Genomic DNA, 16716 nt, shown 5'->3' on the forward strand with positions numbered 1-16716 from the left:
GCCAAAATGTACAGTGCAGAGTAGAGATGAGAAATAAGTGTGAATTAATTTGCTTGGGACAAATTGTTACCAAAGGTGGAGTCAGGCAGAATCTGAATGAACAAAATCAGACAGGTGGAGAGGTATAGGGAAAAGTTTTAAACAAACATGTCATGTCTCGATAACTTTATAAAACCAAACCAAACCACACTTACCTCCAGTTACTCCCCCAATAGCAAGAGAAATAATAGCTAAAACGTTTTCACATGATGAGTGATTGATCTACCAACAGAGGAGAAACAATTTAGGGGCAAGCGTTCAGGATAATCTGATAACAAGAAACACAAGTCCTCTGACATAACCTGCTTATCACAATATGGAATAAAAATAATTCTCACAGAACATAAAATTATTTTTTAAAACGAAAATACAAATATGAGTAGTAATATATACAATTAATAATTCTAGAAATATATCAAATAAATAATAAGTAGGTAACTTTCTCAAAATCTCAGGAAAAAGGAGACATGAACCTGACTAATGCTGTATAGAGGTCCTAAGCCCACCACTCAGTGCACGGCAGCAGGCAAAGGTGGGCTGGGGATACCAATGCCGTGCATCGGGGCATCTGAGGAGGGGTTTCTCAGGAGGGCAGTACCAGTCAGGTATTACACAACTGAAATAGCCAGCATTTACTGAATGCATACTGCGCTGTCTTATACAAGAACATGGAAAGAATGCATCTTCCCTTTTGTAAATGAAACTGAAGCTCACAATATTGGGGAAAGTCACTTCCCCAATCCCTCACAACAGAAGGGATCAAGTCTAAAGAAAAGGAAAGAGTAAGTTGGATCTAGAACTGTCTGAGAAAAGGGGAAACTTTTATGGCTATGAGAGGATCTAGTCAACCTCTAGAACAAACTGCTGAGAAAGTTTCTTTTAATTGCCACTAATAGCAAATAAATTCATACTTTTCACAGATAGGCTTTCTCTACTAAAGGTAGAGAAGCCTTATTTATGTATGCTTATTGATGCCTCGGATATCACACGAAAACATGGGCATGGAATCCTAATTCCCAGCTGAATGTCCTTAAACGTTTATGCCACTAGAGGCCAATCCATTAAATTTATACAGCAAAGGGACAGAACCCAACTTTAACTACTACTTCTCACTTGTTAAAACCAAATGTTATATTTATCACCAAAACCTTAAATGGCCCTGTGTTATCAAAATTCTTAATTATGACGTAACTCCTACACCAATGATAAAATCACACAAGCAGTAACTTCACGCTGACAAAGTCATGTTTACATATTCATCGTAAGAATAAAAGGAATTTTCTAACTTGATTATAACATGATTTATTTACCAACAAAAGTTTAACAACGAATAAAGGAAAAACATACTTACAATTTCTTCTTCTAGAATACCTCTGAAAGCTTGGTCCAGGGTACATTTTTTTTCGTTTTCACTATTAAAAACAAAAGATGCCCTATTTTTACACATTTCAGGGCAAATATAAATATTCAAGCTGGGTAGGGGATATAGCTCAGTGGCACAGTGCCTGTCTGGCAAGCGCAAGGTGGTGAGTTCAATTCCAGGTACCAAAAAAAAAAAAAAATTAAAAAACAAATATTCAGTCAGATATTTTTCAAGGACAGTAATGCCTTACCTGCCAGGTAACTGGTTGAAGGTACTTGACAATGGTTTGATATTTTTGTTATTCAAGGCCTCTCTGGTAGATTTCTAGAAAAATAAAAACAGTACACTGGAGTTTGTTTACTGAAAAACATCATTCATCAATAGTCTATCTTTCTAAGAAATGTTTAAAATCGGGAAAAATTGCCTATCATTCTCTCAGTAATCCTTATTTTAAGGGCTCTTAATGACATAGATCCTTATCATTTTAAATCTGAGTAGAGCATAGACTTGTTCAGTCAAGTTTCCTCTCTCCTTCTCTGTCAAGCAGGGTCATGCCCCAGGCTGATCCCAAAGCCAGCTTCCCAATTAGCTGGGACCACAGAAGTGAGCTACTGGGGTGGACCTCCTCTTACTATTTCTGTAAGTCCCACATCAAGGAGAGTATCCTGCTTAAAAAACAAAAACCAAAACCAAACTCCAAATGGATCCCTATTTAAATGTTTTGTCTTTGAACATTCATAGCACCCTCAACATATCTGGTAATATACTACGCAAGCTACCTAACTTTTCCTCCTACTCTCTAACACCTACCTTCCCACTAAAGTCTGGCTATTTTTAAAAATCATTTTTTATCAGTTTATTCTGGTGTATTCTCACATTCATGCTGTTCTTCCCACACACTCATTCAAATTCTATCCATTCTGCCAGGCTTATTGCAAGTCCTGCCTCCTCCAGATACCAGGCTCAACAGTCTCTGACAAACAGTAAGCTGAGAATAAGTATCTTCTGATTGTGTTAAAGTGGTCAAAACTTAAAGACGGCGACATCGCAAAGTCATTCACTCTGTGCACATTCACTATGTACTTGGAAAGTCGTTCTATTACCTGAGGAGCGATTAGAACTACACTGCAAACATCTACTTCTCGCTTTGCAACTAACAGATTGGTTAACTTCATCTCCGTGTGCTTCCTTTCCCTCACCAGTTAAACAGGAGGGTCGTCACAGAGCCTTACCATGAGCAGCAGCAGTAGCATCACCTGGGAACTTGTTACAACTGCAGACTCGCGGCCCCACTGCAGACTTACTGAATCAGAATCTTCAATTTAACAAGATTTCCAGGTGACAGCACTGCACGCTGCAGCCTGGGAGCATTGGACTGCATGATCTCCCATGAAACAGCACCTTTCAGGATAAGCGTGATCAAAGGCGACAATTCTGATAACATAAAACAAGCTACAATCTTTCGCACACAAACACACATTTATGTGGGAAAACTACTGCCCCCAAAGAATCATTTTCTCTTTGGTTCTGCCATCACTATTAACATCTAAGAGTTAAATATCTGAGTAGTTGAATACTGCCTTCAAAGACTAATGCAAACAGCAGAGACAAAGTCAAATGTCTCTGTTCTTCACACACACACTGCTATGATGGGCAATATAAAAAGAACGCTGGGTCCGAAACCATCTCGTCACTTAACTTATGAGGGGAGGGGCTGTTTCTATCTCACGTACTAGAGACAAGAAAACTCAGCTTATTTTAGCGTTATCCTAATAGTTAAGTGCGCTAACGTGAAAATGCACCCAAAATGTTCCCCAGATGCTCGAACTACCCTTTCCGGCTGGGTGAGAACAAAAGAGCAGCTGCTAACCCTCCCCAGGGTGAAGTGCTTGCTGTCACTCTCTTGGGACGCCGTGGGGGTCGGGTGGGGAACTGCCCACCGCACAGGCACCAGGCGGCGCGGGAACGTGGTCTCGCAGACAAGTAGCTCCCGCCCACCCGCTTCGCTGGGTCCCCTCTGGAGACGCTCGCCCGCAGCGACAGGCAAGGAGGGGAGGACCTGACGCAGCAGCCTGCAACCGAGCTTGTTGCGCGACACACAAAGGCGCTGGAAGCTGGTCCGCGAGAGGGCGGAGGCGGACGGCGCGGGACCCGCGGCAGAGGCAGGTAGCGCGCTCTCCTACCGCCCCACCACTGACGGGGCCCCTCCGCTTCGCTTCATCCCAGGGTAACAATTCGAGAAATTTTTCAGCGGGGGGAAAAGGGAAACAATAATGTCGAGTTAGGCCCGAGCCCTCCCGCCTCTCCGGCTCACCGCAAACCGCGCTCGCGCTTCGGGCAAACTGAAGAGCGGCGGCGTCGCAGACATCTTCTCGGCTGCGCGAGCTCGCGACTACGCCGGGACGCAGGGTGATGACGTCAGGCCGGGGTCAGGCGGGAGCCGCGGACCGCCGGCTCGGGGCGGGACCAGGGCGGCAGGCAGGCGGAGCGACCTTGCCGGAGCCGGCTAGGAGCGTCTCTGGCGATTCGGGTGGTGCCCGGCGCCTGAGGCCGTCCGGCCTTGCCTTCTGCGGGTTGTTGGATAACTCTTGGGCTGAGGGACTCAGCGGCCTGGCTCTCGGAGCTCTGCGCCTCTGGACAGGGGAAAGGCCGCACGCGCACCCTTGTCCCGGTGCGGGGAGAGCGGGGGAGCGGCGGCCGGTGCTGCTCGGGGAGGCGGCGCTGGAGATCACGCCGCACGGGGCTCCGGGGCTGCTGGCGTTCGTGCCAGGCACCGCCGGGCCGCGGGTTTCCCCAAGATTCGAGGCGAAGTGTTGACAGGCTTCGGATTTACTTATTAACCCTGTGGTTTCGGGGGCCCTATAGCTCATGGAGCCTACGTTCCTTTTCTCCGAATTAAAAAGTAACTGTTGCACGTTCCTTTTCCACATTAAAAATAACTTTCACGGAGTTGTTGAATAAAATAAGCCGGGCGTGGTACCACACGCCCGTAATCCCAGCACTCAGGAAGGCTGAGGCAGGACGATTGCTTCGCATTCGAGGCCGGCCTACGTTATGTAGTGAATTTAAGGCCAGCTGGAACTACATAAGTGGGAAAACAAAACAAAGTAGTGGCCAGAAGTGTGGATTGTAGGTCCTAATAAAAAAATCCAGAGAAGGAGTGTGGTACTCATGGCACATTGGAAAATACGCAGCATCTGGGATGGAGAATCTTACAAAACCGTGTCTTCCTCCCTAATTTTCCCAGGAGAAACCTGGCGATTGATCCGCGGAGCGACAGCAAACTCCGAAGTTAAGTTGTGGAGGGAAGAAAGCACCGGCCCAAGCGCAGGGCAGTTTTTACTAGTTTTTGCTCCCTTGCACGTGTTGCTAATGCAGAAAGTGAGGCTCAAACTCTTAACTTGTTCTATTCCTTGACATCCAGTAAAAATATAGAGAGCTAAGGAAGAGAGACCTTTGTAGGCTTGCCCCTAAATGGGAACTGTGGGTGAAAATGACAGTGACCACAGCCTTTTCAGAATCAACAGAATCATTTGAGTTTTATGTGTATAAATTAAAATTTCAAGTTGGCAAAATAAAGAGATTTAACTCAGAAGTACATTTCCTTAATCTGATAAAGGTGTGACAGGATTACTGTTACAATACAGAAGGTGTGAAGTTGCTGGTCTGAGTAGTTGAGGTGACAGCTGTCACAGCAGAGGAGGTAGATCAATCTGAGCTGATCAAGCAGCCGTCCTTTAGAGGTTAGAATGTGAACTGGACTTTGAAAGATTTCATTGCCACAGGCAGGGTAGGAGGGTGCTGCATGCGGCCCTTGAGGTTCTTTGAGTGAAGAACCGCAAGAGGATGAGAAAAATAAGCGATAAAGCTAGTGTCCTAGTTACTTTTTACTGGTCACTGAGACAAAATACCTGATGTCAAAAGTTGGGAAAGGAAAGGTTTATTTCTTACAGGTTTTGGAGGTTTCAGTCCATACTCAGTTGGCTCCAAGGCAGGCTGGCGTGGCTAGGCCACAGTTCATGGCGGCTGCAAACAGCAAGGCAGAAACCAGCAAAAGAGAGCAGGACACACCTTCCTGCCATTACATCACATCCTGGCTCCACCCCATGTGGGTGTAGCACTCACACCCCCAATCCAAGAGCTATATAATGAACCAATCACAAATGCGTAATGCAAATGCATGAGGCCTGGGGCCACCAACATAAACCATGACAGTTGGGGTCAGTTGGAGTCCTCATCCTCATAGGAGGGAAGGTACTGGTTCCTCATTGCTTGTTGTTTATCTATACCTTTTAGCAATTAGTGCCATGTGACACCCTAGCAACCCACTCTACAGACTGTCTTGGGACTAGGAGTTCTCTGGGCAGAAGCAGCTTCTTCAGGTGTGTTTACCCCAGGTGCTCTTTGTTCTTGGAATGGTCATGCTCCACCTTGTACATGTTGTGTTCAATTTCCAGCCTCAGTGGCCCCCAACAGGAGAGGTAAGTTGGACAGAGATTCCAAACAGAGTAAATGGCAGGAGCAAAAGTGTGGAGGGAGCGGGACATGGTGATGCACACCTGGAATCCCAGCACTTGGGAGGCTGAGGCAGGATGATCATCTGGAGTTCAAGGGCTACCGAGACTACATAGTGAGTTCAAGACAAGCCTAAACTTTGTAGCAGGTCCAACTCACCCCCAAAAAAGTGGGGAGGCAGGGCGAGAGACTGCTGATTAACTTTTAAATAGGGTTCTGAAAGAAATAGTGTTTAAAAGGCAAGTTGGAACCCTAGGGTAGCAACATATAAAGCCAAAGAATACTATAGATTTAAAAATGGCTTACACAGTTCCTGTCAAGTTGTAGCTGACAGTGTATTTGGAAGAAGAGGATTGAACTTGTTTGGGGTGCTATAATAAGTAAAGCAACGAAAGTGGTGAACCATAAGAGGTACTGGAGGTTGCTGTTTGAGAGATATGGTTTCAGTTAAGGGACAGTCAAAGTTACTGAGGTGGATGGTGGTATGGCCGTATGACATTGTGAATATATTTATCGATGGTGAATTGGATACTTAAACACAGCCGGGCATGGTGCTGCACACCTGGAATCCCAGTACTCTGGAAGTTTTAAGCAGGAGGATTACAAATTTGAGTCCACTCTGGGCAATTCAGTGACTTGTTAAAACCTTGTCTCAAAATGGTCTGGGAGAACTTTGTACTGAGTGAAAAGGACCAAAGAGCTCAATCCCCAGTCCCACCCCCCCATTTAAGTTGCAAAATTTTATCACAAAAAATTTAAAAGCCGTTTTTAAAAGTATGAATCTGTGGCTGCTAAATAAAAAAGGCAAAACCAGCACATATAAGTCTCATATTGAGTCATGATAAATTTATGTTTATTTGGTAAGACATTAAAGTACGTAATACCTTTTAAAAAGGTATTCAGCAAAAATCATTGCTGTGAGGGCTGGAGATTTAGCTCATTGGTTTAGGCGCTTGCTTGGAAAGCACAAGGTTTTGAGTTCAGTCCCTGGTACCAAAAAATAAATTAAAAAAATAAATAAAAATCATTGCTGTGAAATATATAACATTGAGATTACATACTTTATGATTTACAATATGCAGTATTACCTCATTGGATACTGTAGTATTTTGAAGTGAGTGATGGAGCTATTATACCATTTAATTCAAACATAAAGAGATGCTTGATAGAATGGCAAACTGTTACTTTCCCGGGTCTTTAATGCCAAATAAAGGAAGTGAGCTCATTTGCCTAGGTCACATGGCTCAGCCTGTTTCCAATCCTAAGCCTGACCTCTTGAGTGATCCGGCCTGCAGATCAACAAGTTCGGAACTCCTGGAGGAGAAACGGGGATTAAATAAAAGACATGGGGGAGACAAAAAGAGACGAAGGCAAGTTGATGTAACCCAATCAAGCCTCCGGTTTATTGAGAAAATAATCACACCTTTTATAGGCTAAGGGCGGGAGCTGGGACAGGAAGAGGTTAAACAGATGAATACAACAGGGTTACCATCACATCCGGATAAGTGACGTAAGCAGAAGAGGATTATGGTTAATGTAGGCAGACGCAGTGCCCATAGGAGAGAGAGAGAGAGACATCTAGGCAGCAATGCCTGTCACTCGGCTCCCTACACTTGAGTCTTAAAACTCTTGGGTCCTTATTATGTCTTGGGCCCAGTCAGTGTGTTTTAAATTATCTTCTTACAATTGGATGTGTAGCAAGTGTAATTCTTGAAGAAGAAGACACTTAATGACACATAATATTTTCACTTAGATTTATGGGGCACCTACTTTTCTGTAGGCTGTGAGGTAAGATGCATGGGAGACTGCATCTCTGTTCAGTAACTTTTCATGGGAAATTCTAGAGGGCCTGGTCTATGTCATTTCTAAGCATTCATATTCTCATTCCCCTTCCATGGCAACAAAGCCCCTGTAAATGGGTCAATAGTGTTCTTTTGTTATTGTTGGATTAGGATTAGAACTTGTCTCAAAAAACTAAAGGAAAAAGAAGAATCTCAATTCTGTTAGAGGAACAGAAAACAAAGACACACACACATATAGTTATCTAGTGTGTCTTATAAAATTGTTTGCACTTAGTTGGGCCACATAAATGAACATAATTCAAAATAAGCATAAGAGTGAATGATTTCTAGCTCTGGAATACAGAGCTTCACTACAGGATTAGGAAAGAATTTTGCCCAGAATTGCCATTGTTCCCTTCTCTGCCCTATTATTCTTTGCTTTACCAGTTTCCATGGAGAACACACCTTCATAAATCACCTGCACATGAATTCTCACCTTCGGGGTGTTGCTGTGACTGTGGTTATGTTCGCTTGGGTCCCCAAGGAAGCGTCTACCAGTATGAGATGCGATATATAGAGGGAAAAGGGTCAGGGATGACAGCTTGCAGCCAGCAGCACCTCTGACACCTGTGGAGGGAGGCAGACGAGGAAGGAGGACTCGGTGAGAAATTCTGGGTGTAGCACAGCACTAACAGGTGGTTTTGCCAATGAGGAGCCTGCCAGCCAGGGTTCCTCATAGGAAGAGGCCTGCAGTTTGCCAGAGTGACCCAGCCAAGGACTAGAAGTGTACTTAGAAAGCGTGGGTCTTCAGATGTGGCCCAGGGAACTGAAGCCAGCCTGTCAAGCTTCCATAGCAGAAGATCTGAGGAGAGAATTTCCTGGCAACTACACCGCCGTGAGATGGTGACATACAGTGGTCCCCGTTGTCCAGGGTCGCTTGTTTCTATGGTTTCAGTTGTGATTACCCCAGTTTGACAATATTAAATGGAAAATTCCAGAAATGCCATGTTTTAAATTGTGTTCCTTTCTGGGTAGTGTGACAAAATCTGCCTCTTGTTCTACTCCTTCATGCTTGGGACTGAGTTGTTTGCCTGGTGTATCCATGTGCCGCCCACTCTTAGGCACTGAGTAATGTTTAGGGGAGAAGTAGAGTCTGTGTAGAGTTATGAGCTGTCCTCGGTTTGGCCATCCACACAGTTTGGGTCTTGGGACATGGAGAAGGGAGACTACCGTAGTGACTAGTATTTAAAGAATACTGTATTTTTATTAGGAAGCTAGCACTATGAGTAAAAGAGTTAGTACTCATGGAATGTTTATTCTGTGGGGGATCAGACTTTTTTCAAAAAGTAAAACTGTGAAAGACTTTACTCTGATCTTGTGAAGGAAGCAGTACCTACTGAATACTGTGGTGTGCTAGGAATCTGAGTGTGTTTCATTTAGTCTTCCCAACAACCGTATTAGGTGAACACTTTTTTCCCTCTTTATAGGTAAAGAAATGGCATTTCAAACAATTCTTAAGTAACTTAAGAATTGCGCAGTACCACTCAAAATCAAAGAAATGAGAAACTGAGGTACTGAGTACTTGGAAGTATTTAAATAGGGTCATCAGGAAGGAACTTTTTGTGGAGGTGATACTTAAGCTAAAATGTAGAGAGGAAAAGAAATCAGTTATACAGTTCACTTATAAGGCGGGGTGTTGGTAGGGGAAGACAGAAAAGGGCCTTCAGGTGGAGTAATGTGTGCAGTGGCTGTGTTAGGCCCAGGGCCAGCCTGTCCTGGAGAATGACACTGTGGCTGCACAGCAAGATGGAGACCGTGCACACTGAGGCTGGAGGAGGGGACAGGGCTGGGTTGTCAGGACCTCACACTGTCTAATCTTCGTACTGGAGCCTTCTGGAGCTTCACTGAACACATAAAAAATTGTTTTCAAAGGTGGGGATGTGGCTTAGTGGTACAGCACTTGCTGGCATCGGAAGGCTGGGTTCAATCTCTAGCACCTGGCCTCCTTAACAGAGCGTCTGATTACCTTCATAGGACTGGCGGGGTTTCATGTCTGTAAATGAAGCTGGTCTTTGTAAGTGCTGCAGGGCCAGGTACATTTCTCACTTCTCACTTGCCATCTAGTTCACCCCCATTCTTGTGTCAGGAAAAACAGGTGGGAGCATGTGATCAGGGTCTTTGAAGTTTTTATTCTGGGAGCTGGAAAATATGACTGCTGTATTAATCAGAAGTTGGTTTCTGGGGAAGATGATGCAGTGGTGAGCAGGAGAGGGAGAGTCTCTCCACGATTTGGTGTCCAGACACCAACATATAGCAAGGCGAGGAAGAGGAGAGTGAGTGGGTCCCAGGAGGGATCTGAAGTGAGAGCTGAAGCCTGCAGGGAAAGCAAACAGAGAACTTCAGTGAACAAGTGCTTTCTCCCTGATCCTGGACTTGCACTGTAGGGGAGGTGACTCAAACCTGCAGATGCACAGTGACTACTGATGACCCAGAGGCCCCCAAGGGAGAAATACCTGAGCAGCATGGAGCTGTGGATGCAGTGGACTGCAGTGGCTGATGAGTTCAGACGTCCTGCAGATGAGAGCAGTTGGCCAGGGGCCGTCTTGGAGAGGGGCCAGCTGAGCTCAGAACTCAGCAGCTGCTGGCTCCTTCTAGTGGCTCACAGCCAAGTTCAGACCCACAGGAAGTGGTGTAGGCAGAATGGGTCTGGGTCCAGCCTCACAGCCAGAAACCAGCCTGAACTTCAGTGGAAATAAAGGTGCAGGCTTGCTGGGATTATCCACTGCCCCACTGAAAAGCCGATGCTCACTTACTGGAGTTAATCCGCATGGATCTGGACTCTGTCCTTGTCTGCCAGTGACAGCAGAGACAAACCTTGAAGTGAACATTTTTTTCCCTTGGTTTTTTTTTTTTTTGTTTGTTTGTTTCTCTTCATTATTATTATTATTTTATTTTTATTTTTTTGGTACCGGGGATTGAACAAAGGACCTTGTGTTTGCCAAGCAATCTCTTCAATGTTATTGTTTTTGTATGAGAACATGGTTTCTAGGGTTTTTTTTTAATGGTGGTTCTTTATTTTTAAAAATTTCTTCTTTTTCTCCTGTCCTCTGAATCAGCTTCCCAAAGTTTGTGTGATCTAGCCAGGCATGGTGGCTCATGCTGTAATCTCAGTGATAAGGTTATATCCAAAAGATGAGAAGTATAAAACAAAAGAGGCCTTTATTCTGAGAACATGGAGAGAGAAAACCAAAACCCCCAACTGCTGGAGTCTGGCTTTCTCTCTGGTGGACACGTGGTGTGGGGGGTATGTAAATAGCCTCGGTTTGGGATGGAACCTAAAGGGGCATCAGGGATGCACGGGTAACCCATTTTTGGTGCCATAGGTAAAATCCTAGGGGTGGGGAAGATGGAGTCACAGGTAAATTCCTAGGGGTCAGGGAGATAGGAATTCTTTGGTTCCCAACGCCTTTAAGGCTTCACCGGCTACAATGTCCTGTCTGGGCCAAACCCCTTTCATATCCCGTCTTATGATTATTATGAAAAGGGGCGAAGATTTCTCTCTTTAACTACTTCCTGCTGGCAGGGGGCACTGTACTGGAGTCTAGGAGAATTGACCGGATGATGGTTGATGCCCAGGTAGACGCTGGTGCTGGGTGTTTTAGCCAGGACAACTTCACTGGTGAATGCATGTATGTTAGACTGGAAAAATAAAGAGACAAGATTTTATGAGGAGACATGGCACTGTCATATTTAAGGACCCAGGTGAGGTAAAGGGAAAGGTGCCTTTGATATAGACATGTCATTATATCAGGACGACGTTGAGGTAGGATCATTGTCACAGTGAGGTAGAATTCTGAAAAATAAGTGTGAGGTTAGGAGGAATGAAGTTATGAGAGGTGATTACTCCCCCATTGGAAAGCATAAAAGTTAAGAGGGTAGGTGTGTAAAACTTGTCTCTGGTCCAGGAGTTGAACTGGAAAAAATAGGGGGAAAGGCAGTGGCTGTACCAGTATAGAGAAGGTAAGGGCTTAGGCTTTCAGGGATGTCACGTTTAACCAGACAGCTGAGGGTAGAAAGAACTGCGACAGTCATCACATAGAACATTGTGAAGATGATCTTATGCATGATGTGGGAGTCTTTAGGAAAGACTGTCAAGAATCCTGCTGTAAAAATGATCATTAATGGGGGCTGGGGATTTAGCTCAGCGGCATAAGCACCTGCCTTGCAAGCAGGCAGTCGTGAGTTCGATCTCCAGTACCGATAAAAAGGAAAAAAAGACAAAAAAAAAATGATCATTAATAGAACGTAAGAAATTAGGAACCAAAGTGGATAACAAAACATGACTTAGCCTGTTAACTGTGGCTGCGAGGCCTTCATGAAATGGAGACGGGTGGGCGACAGAAGATGAGATGACCACCCAAAATGATCAGATTTAGAGCTGGGAGGGCACCTCTTAGCCTGAGTGATGTGAAACCAGGATGGGAGTCCAGCAACTTTGACCGCCATAGGGGTAGCCAAGTAGGCCAGATAGGGGCCACTCCACCTTGGTGGTAGTCCTATGGATTTAGAACATTTGAGATAAATTAGATCTCCTGGGGATATGGGAGGATCTGGTTTGGCCTCTCTAGAGGGTTGTGGAAGGCAGAGATCAGCATGTTGTCGCAACAAGTGTTGGAGGAAGGAGAGGACTGGGACATAGTCAGCAAGGGGAGGGAGATTTTGCGGATAGGAAGATTGTGGAGTAAGAATGGCCTGCCGTCGGCTGGTCCGATGGCAGTGGGTTATCAGAACTTATTAACATTAGTGTCACTAAAGTTGGTATACCACCCTCCACTGCTAAATTTGACTGGCTTAAAAAAAAATGGCCTGCCATACATAAGTTCAAAAGGACTTAAGAAAGTAGGAGCCCGGGGAAGTGCCCTGAGCTTGGCTAAGGCCAAGAGCAAAAGTTGAGGCCAAGGTTTGTGTAGTTCTAAAGTAAGTTTTGTAAGGTGTGTCTTTATGAGGCCGTTTGCCTTTTCTACTTTCCCTGAGGATTGTGGATGGTATGGGATGTGTGGGTGCCAGCTGATGCGTAAGCTTGAGGATACCTGTTGAGTGATCTGAGAAATAAAGGCGGGACCATTATCTGACTGAATACTCTGAGGTAGACCAAACCTTGGAATGATTTGCTGTAACAGAACTTTAGTAAGTATATCAGCAGTCTCCCTGTTGTGGGAAAGACTTTTATGTATCTTGAAAAAGTAAAGAAAAGAGTCTGGAATCGACATGGGATAGGCCCAGATTGCAAAGGTTGAGTATGCTGGCCTTCAACGCCCACAACAGAAATCAAGGATTTACTACAAAGTCCTGAAAATTCAGGAAGTACACTATAAGTAGCCCCCATATCTACAAGCAATATTACCTGAGACCTCCAGTGAGACTCGGGGCTCCGACAAGGTTGCTGGAGTGGGGGCTGTGAGCCCCAAGCCCTGTCAATCTTCCACAGCAAGTCTGAGCAGGTCAGTCAGCAACGAATCTGGCATTGACGGAGTCTCCTGTGAGAGCGAGGGATTAGAGGATGGCTTACCTGCTGGCTGGTGGCTAGGACAGTGGCTCTTCCAATGGCCCTTATCATTGCAATGGCCCTTATCATTGCAGTATGGACATGGTCCTAGAGGAATGCCAGGGTCGGGGCAATCCTTTGCCCAGTGTCCTTGTTTGCTGCATTTAAAGCACGGTCCGGGTGGGACTCGGGCAGCCACACCTTGTTTTGGATTTCTTGTCCTGGGAGCCCCAAGTGCCACTGCTAAGAGATCAGACTGATATTTAGCAAACTTTAATTTTTGAGCTTGATTTTTCTCTTTTTGAATTTTATCTCTGTTGTTGAAGACAGGGAAAGCTAATTTAACTAGATCCCCTTGCGGAGTTTGAGGGCCATGTTCAACCTTTTGTAATTTTGTATGAATATCAGGAGCAGATTGGGAAATAAAATAAGAGTTAACAACAATTATCCCTTCATGAGAGTTTGGGTTTACATTAGTAAACTGTTTTTTTGTCTTTTTTTTCGTTTTTATCGGTACCAGGGATCAAACTCACGACTGCCTGCCTACAAGGCAGGCGCCTATGCCGCTGAGCTAAATCCCCAGCCCCCTACATTAGTAAACTTAATTAAGGTTTCCTGAAGCCGATTTAGGAACACAGCTGGGTTTTCATTAGCCTCCTGGACCTGTTCTAAAAGTTTGTTATAGTAGGCACTTGGAGATCTGCTGAGCTCCCGACGGGTGGGCGGGCCCACACTATTCTCCCCCCCCCCACAGCCCAGCCTGTTTCGCTGCCGCGCCTAGCCATCGGTGTGCAGAGGAGGAGCTGGGCAGATCTGGGGTGCCTGTATCGGTCTCTCTGTGTGTCTGGAGGACTGTGGATATCTCTGCAAGCAGGGAGGGATCACAGGTTCCTGAGGCACCGCGGCCTGTGGTGAGTACCCTAACCTGGCTGCAATTGAAGAGCTGTGGAGCTTCCAAGGGGCAGGTGGGCGCACAGTGTCCCTGAGGCCCAGCTTGTCTGGAACTGCGGAGTTCTGAGCAGGCAGAGGAGGGCCATTGGTTCTGCAGGCCCAATGGCTTGGGGTAGTGTGGTGCTGGAGTCTCAGTAGCTGCAAACATAGAAGGGGATTTTCAACAGATCCTGAGGAAGCTTTCAAATAACACTTGAAACACAGAAATATAGGAAAATGACAAAACGAAAGACCAAATTACAACCTCAAACCTCCAGCCCATCTCAAGAAACCCTAGGAGGAATGTATTTAGAAGAAAATATATCCCATCCACCTCATATATCGGACACAATAGCTACTGAAATTGACAAGCAACTCCAGGAAGCTTTAAAGAAATTCAAACTTGAAATAATCTCCCAGATAAAAGAAGAAATGATAAAAGAAATGAAAGAGATTTTAAATATATCTAAAGAAAACACAGATAAAAAATTGGAGGAACTAAACAAAAAGATAGAGTCCCTAGACGAGCAATATAAGAAACAAACAGAATACATAATCCAGATGCACAGAGATATACAGGAAATAAAAAACTCCCCTGAAAGTTGTAAAAACCACCTTAATGAAAGTGAAGATAGAATTTCAGACCTTGAAGACAGGATTGCAGCTAGTGAACAGGAAAGGAAAGATCTTTTAAAAATAACAAGGAATCAGGAAACAATAATTCAACAACTGCAAGACGATGCAAAGAAGAATAACATAAGAATGATAGGGATTAATGAAAAAGAAGGAGACAACATAAAGGATATCAAGAGGATATTTAGAGAAGTAATAGCTGAAAATTTCCCAAGCATGAGATCAGAAACTGACATCAGGATCAGTGAAGCATATAGAACTCCAAATAGTCATAACCAAAATAAAACTACACCCGGACATATAATAATCACCATCCCAGAAATCCAACACAAGAATAGATTATTAAAAGCTGTCAGAGAGAAAAGACAGATCACTTATAAAGGAAAACCTATCAGAATCACAGCAGACTTCTCATCACAAACAATAAAGTCAAGAAGAGCATGGAGTGAAGTATTCCAGATCCTAAAGCAAAATGATTTCCAACCTAGACTGATATATCCTGCAAAACTATCATTCAAAATAGATGGTGAAATACGATACTTCCATGACAAAGAACAGCTGAAGAACTTCATGAACACCAAACCAACCCTGCAAAAAATATTGAAAGACAGTTTAGATACACAAAGGAAAAAACCACTAAGCAAAGCAAATAATTAAACAGAACAGAAAGATAAAGATGCAACAGCAGAGAGATAAGATTCCTACAATTAACCAGCATTTAACAGTAATAATCATTAATGTAAATGGTCTCAATGCACCAATCAAAAGAAACAGACTAGCAGAATGGATCAAGAAACAAAATCCAACCATATGCTGTTTACAGGAAACCCATCTAACCCAGAAGGATACTCACAGACTGAAAGTCAAAGGATGGAAAACAATTCTTCATGCAGCAGGAATCCAAAAAAAGGCAGGAGTAGCCATTCTGTTTGCAGACAATGTGAACTTTAAACCAACAATGACAATAAAGGACAAAGAAGGTCACTACATACTTGTAAGGGGAAAACTCCAAGAGGAAGAGATAACTCTCTTAAATATATATGCACCAAACTCCAGAGCACCCAGTTATATAAAACAATTATTAACAGAAATGAAAACTCAAATTATCAGTAACACAATTGTAATAGGAGACCTTAATACGTCATTGACACCAAGGGACAGATCAACCAGACAGAAAATGAGCAAAGAAATAACAGAACTGAATCATACCTGTGAACAAATGGGTTTGATAGACATATACAGAATGTTCCACCCAACAACATCAGAATACACATTCTTCTCAGCAGTACATGGATCATTTTCTAAAATAGACCATATATTAGCTCACAGAACATATTTAAACAAGTGCAAAAGAGCTGAAATCATCCCTTGCATGTTATCGGGTCATAGCACTCTGAAATTAGAAATTAATGATAAAAGATACTGCAAAAATCCTGCAAACACATGGAAACTGAATAACACACTCTTGAGTAATCAGTGGGTCACAGAAGAAATTAAAGAAGAAATTAAACAATACCTAAAAGAAAATGAAAATGCAGATACAACTTACCGGAATCTGTGGGATGCAATGAAAGCCGTTGAGAGGAAAATTTATTGCACTGAGTTCCCACATCAGGAAAACAGAACGAATACAAATAAATAACTTGATGCTACACCTCAAACAGCTAGAAAAAGAAGAGCAAGTCAAGCACAAAGCCAAAAGAAGAGAGGAAATTATAAAAATCAGAGCAGAAATCAATGCAATAGAGACTAAGAAAACAATCCAAAGAATCAACGAATCAAAGAGTTGTTTCTTTGAAAGAATAAATAAAATCGATAAACCCCTAGCCAACCTTATTTAAAAAAAGGAAGAAAAAGCTCAAATTCATGCAATAAGAAATGAAAAAGGAGAAATCACTACAGACCCAATA

The 16716-nt window shown here is 43.8% G+C and overlaps 1 protein-coding gene and 1 long non-coding RNA gene across 5 annotated transcripts in view; one reads left to right on the forward strand and one right to left on the reverse strand.

The window, feature by feature from the left end:
* Positions 1-3870, reverse strand: part of Thoc1 (THO complex subunit 1) — a 29258-nt gene extending 25388 nt beyond the window's left edge. Inside the window, exons 1-5 of one of the 3 annotated variants that reach the window (XM_013157156.2) lie at positions 3717-3842; positions 2635-2803; positions 1653-1726; positions 1391-1451; positions 195-261 (exon numbers count right to left, since the gene is read on the reverse strand). In XM_013157156.2, coding sequence (XP_013012610.1) covers positions 195-261; positions 1391-1451; positions 1653-1726; positions 2635-2655 — 223 coding nt within the window. In that variant the 5' untranslated portion in view covers positions 2656-2803; positions 3717-3842. Of the gene's footprint in view, positions 1-194; positions 262-1390; positions 1452-1652; positions 1727-2634; positions 2804-3716 lie in introns of all 3 variants that reach the window. The other 2 variants (XM_063231881.1, XM_013157155.3) reach the window with 2 other exon arrangements.
* LOC134471818 (uncharacterized) overlaps positions 3229-16716 on the forward strand; it is a 49883-nt gene continuing 36395 nt past the window's right edge. For both annotated transcript variants that reach the window (XR_010041504.1, XR_010041505.1), the window contains exon 1: positions 3229-3568. This is a non-coding gene — a long non-coding RNA (uncharacterized LOC134471818). The remainder of the gene's footprint in view (positions 3569-16716) is intronic.

Source organism: Cavia porcellus, unplaced genomic scaffold (genome assembly GCF_034190915.1).
Source record: "Cavia porcellus strain 051 isolate PalLab524CR breed Dunkin Hartley unplaced genomic scaffold, mCavPor4.1 scaffold_20, whole genome shotgun sequence".
Lineage (NCBI taxonomy): Eukaryota > Metazoa > Chordata > Mammalia > Rodentia > Caviidae > Cavia > Cavia porcellus.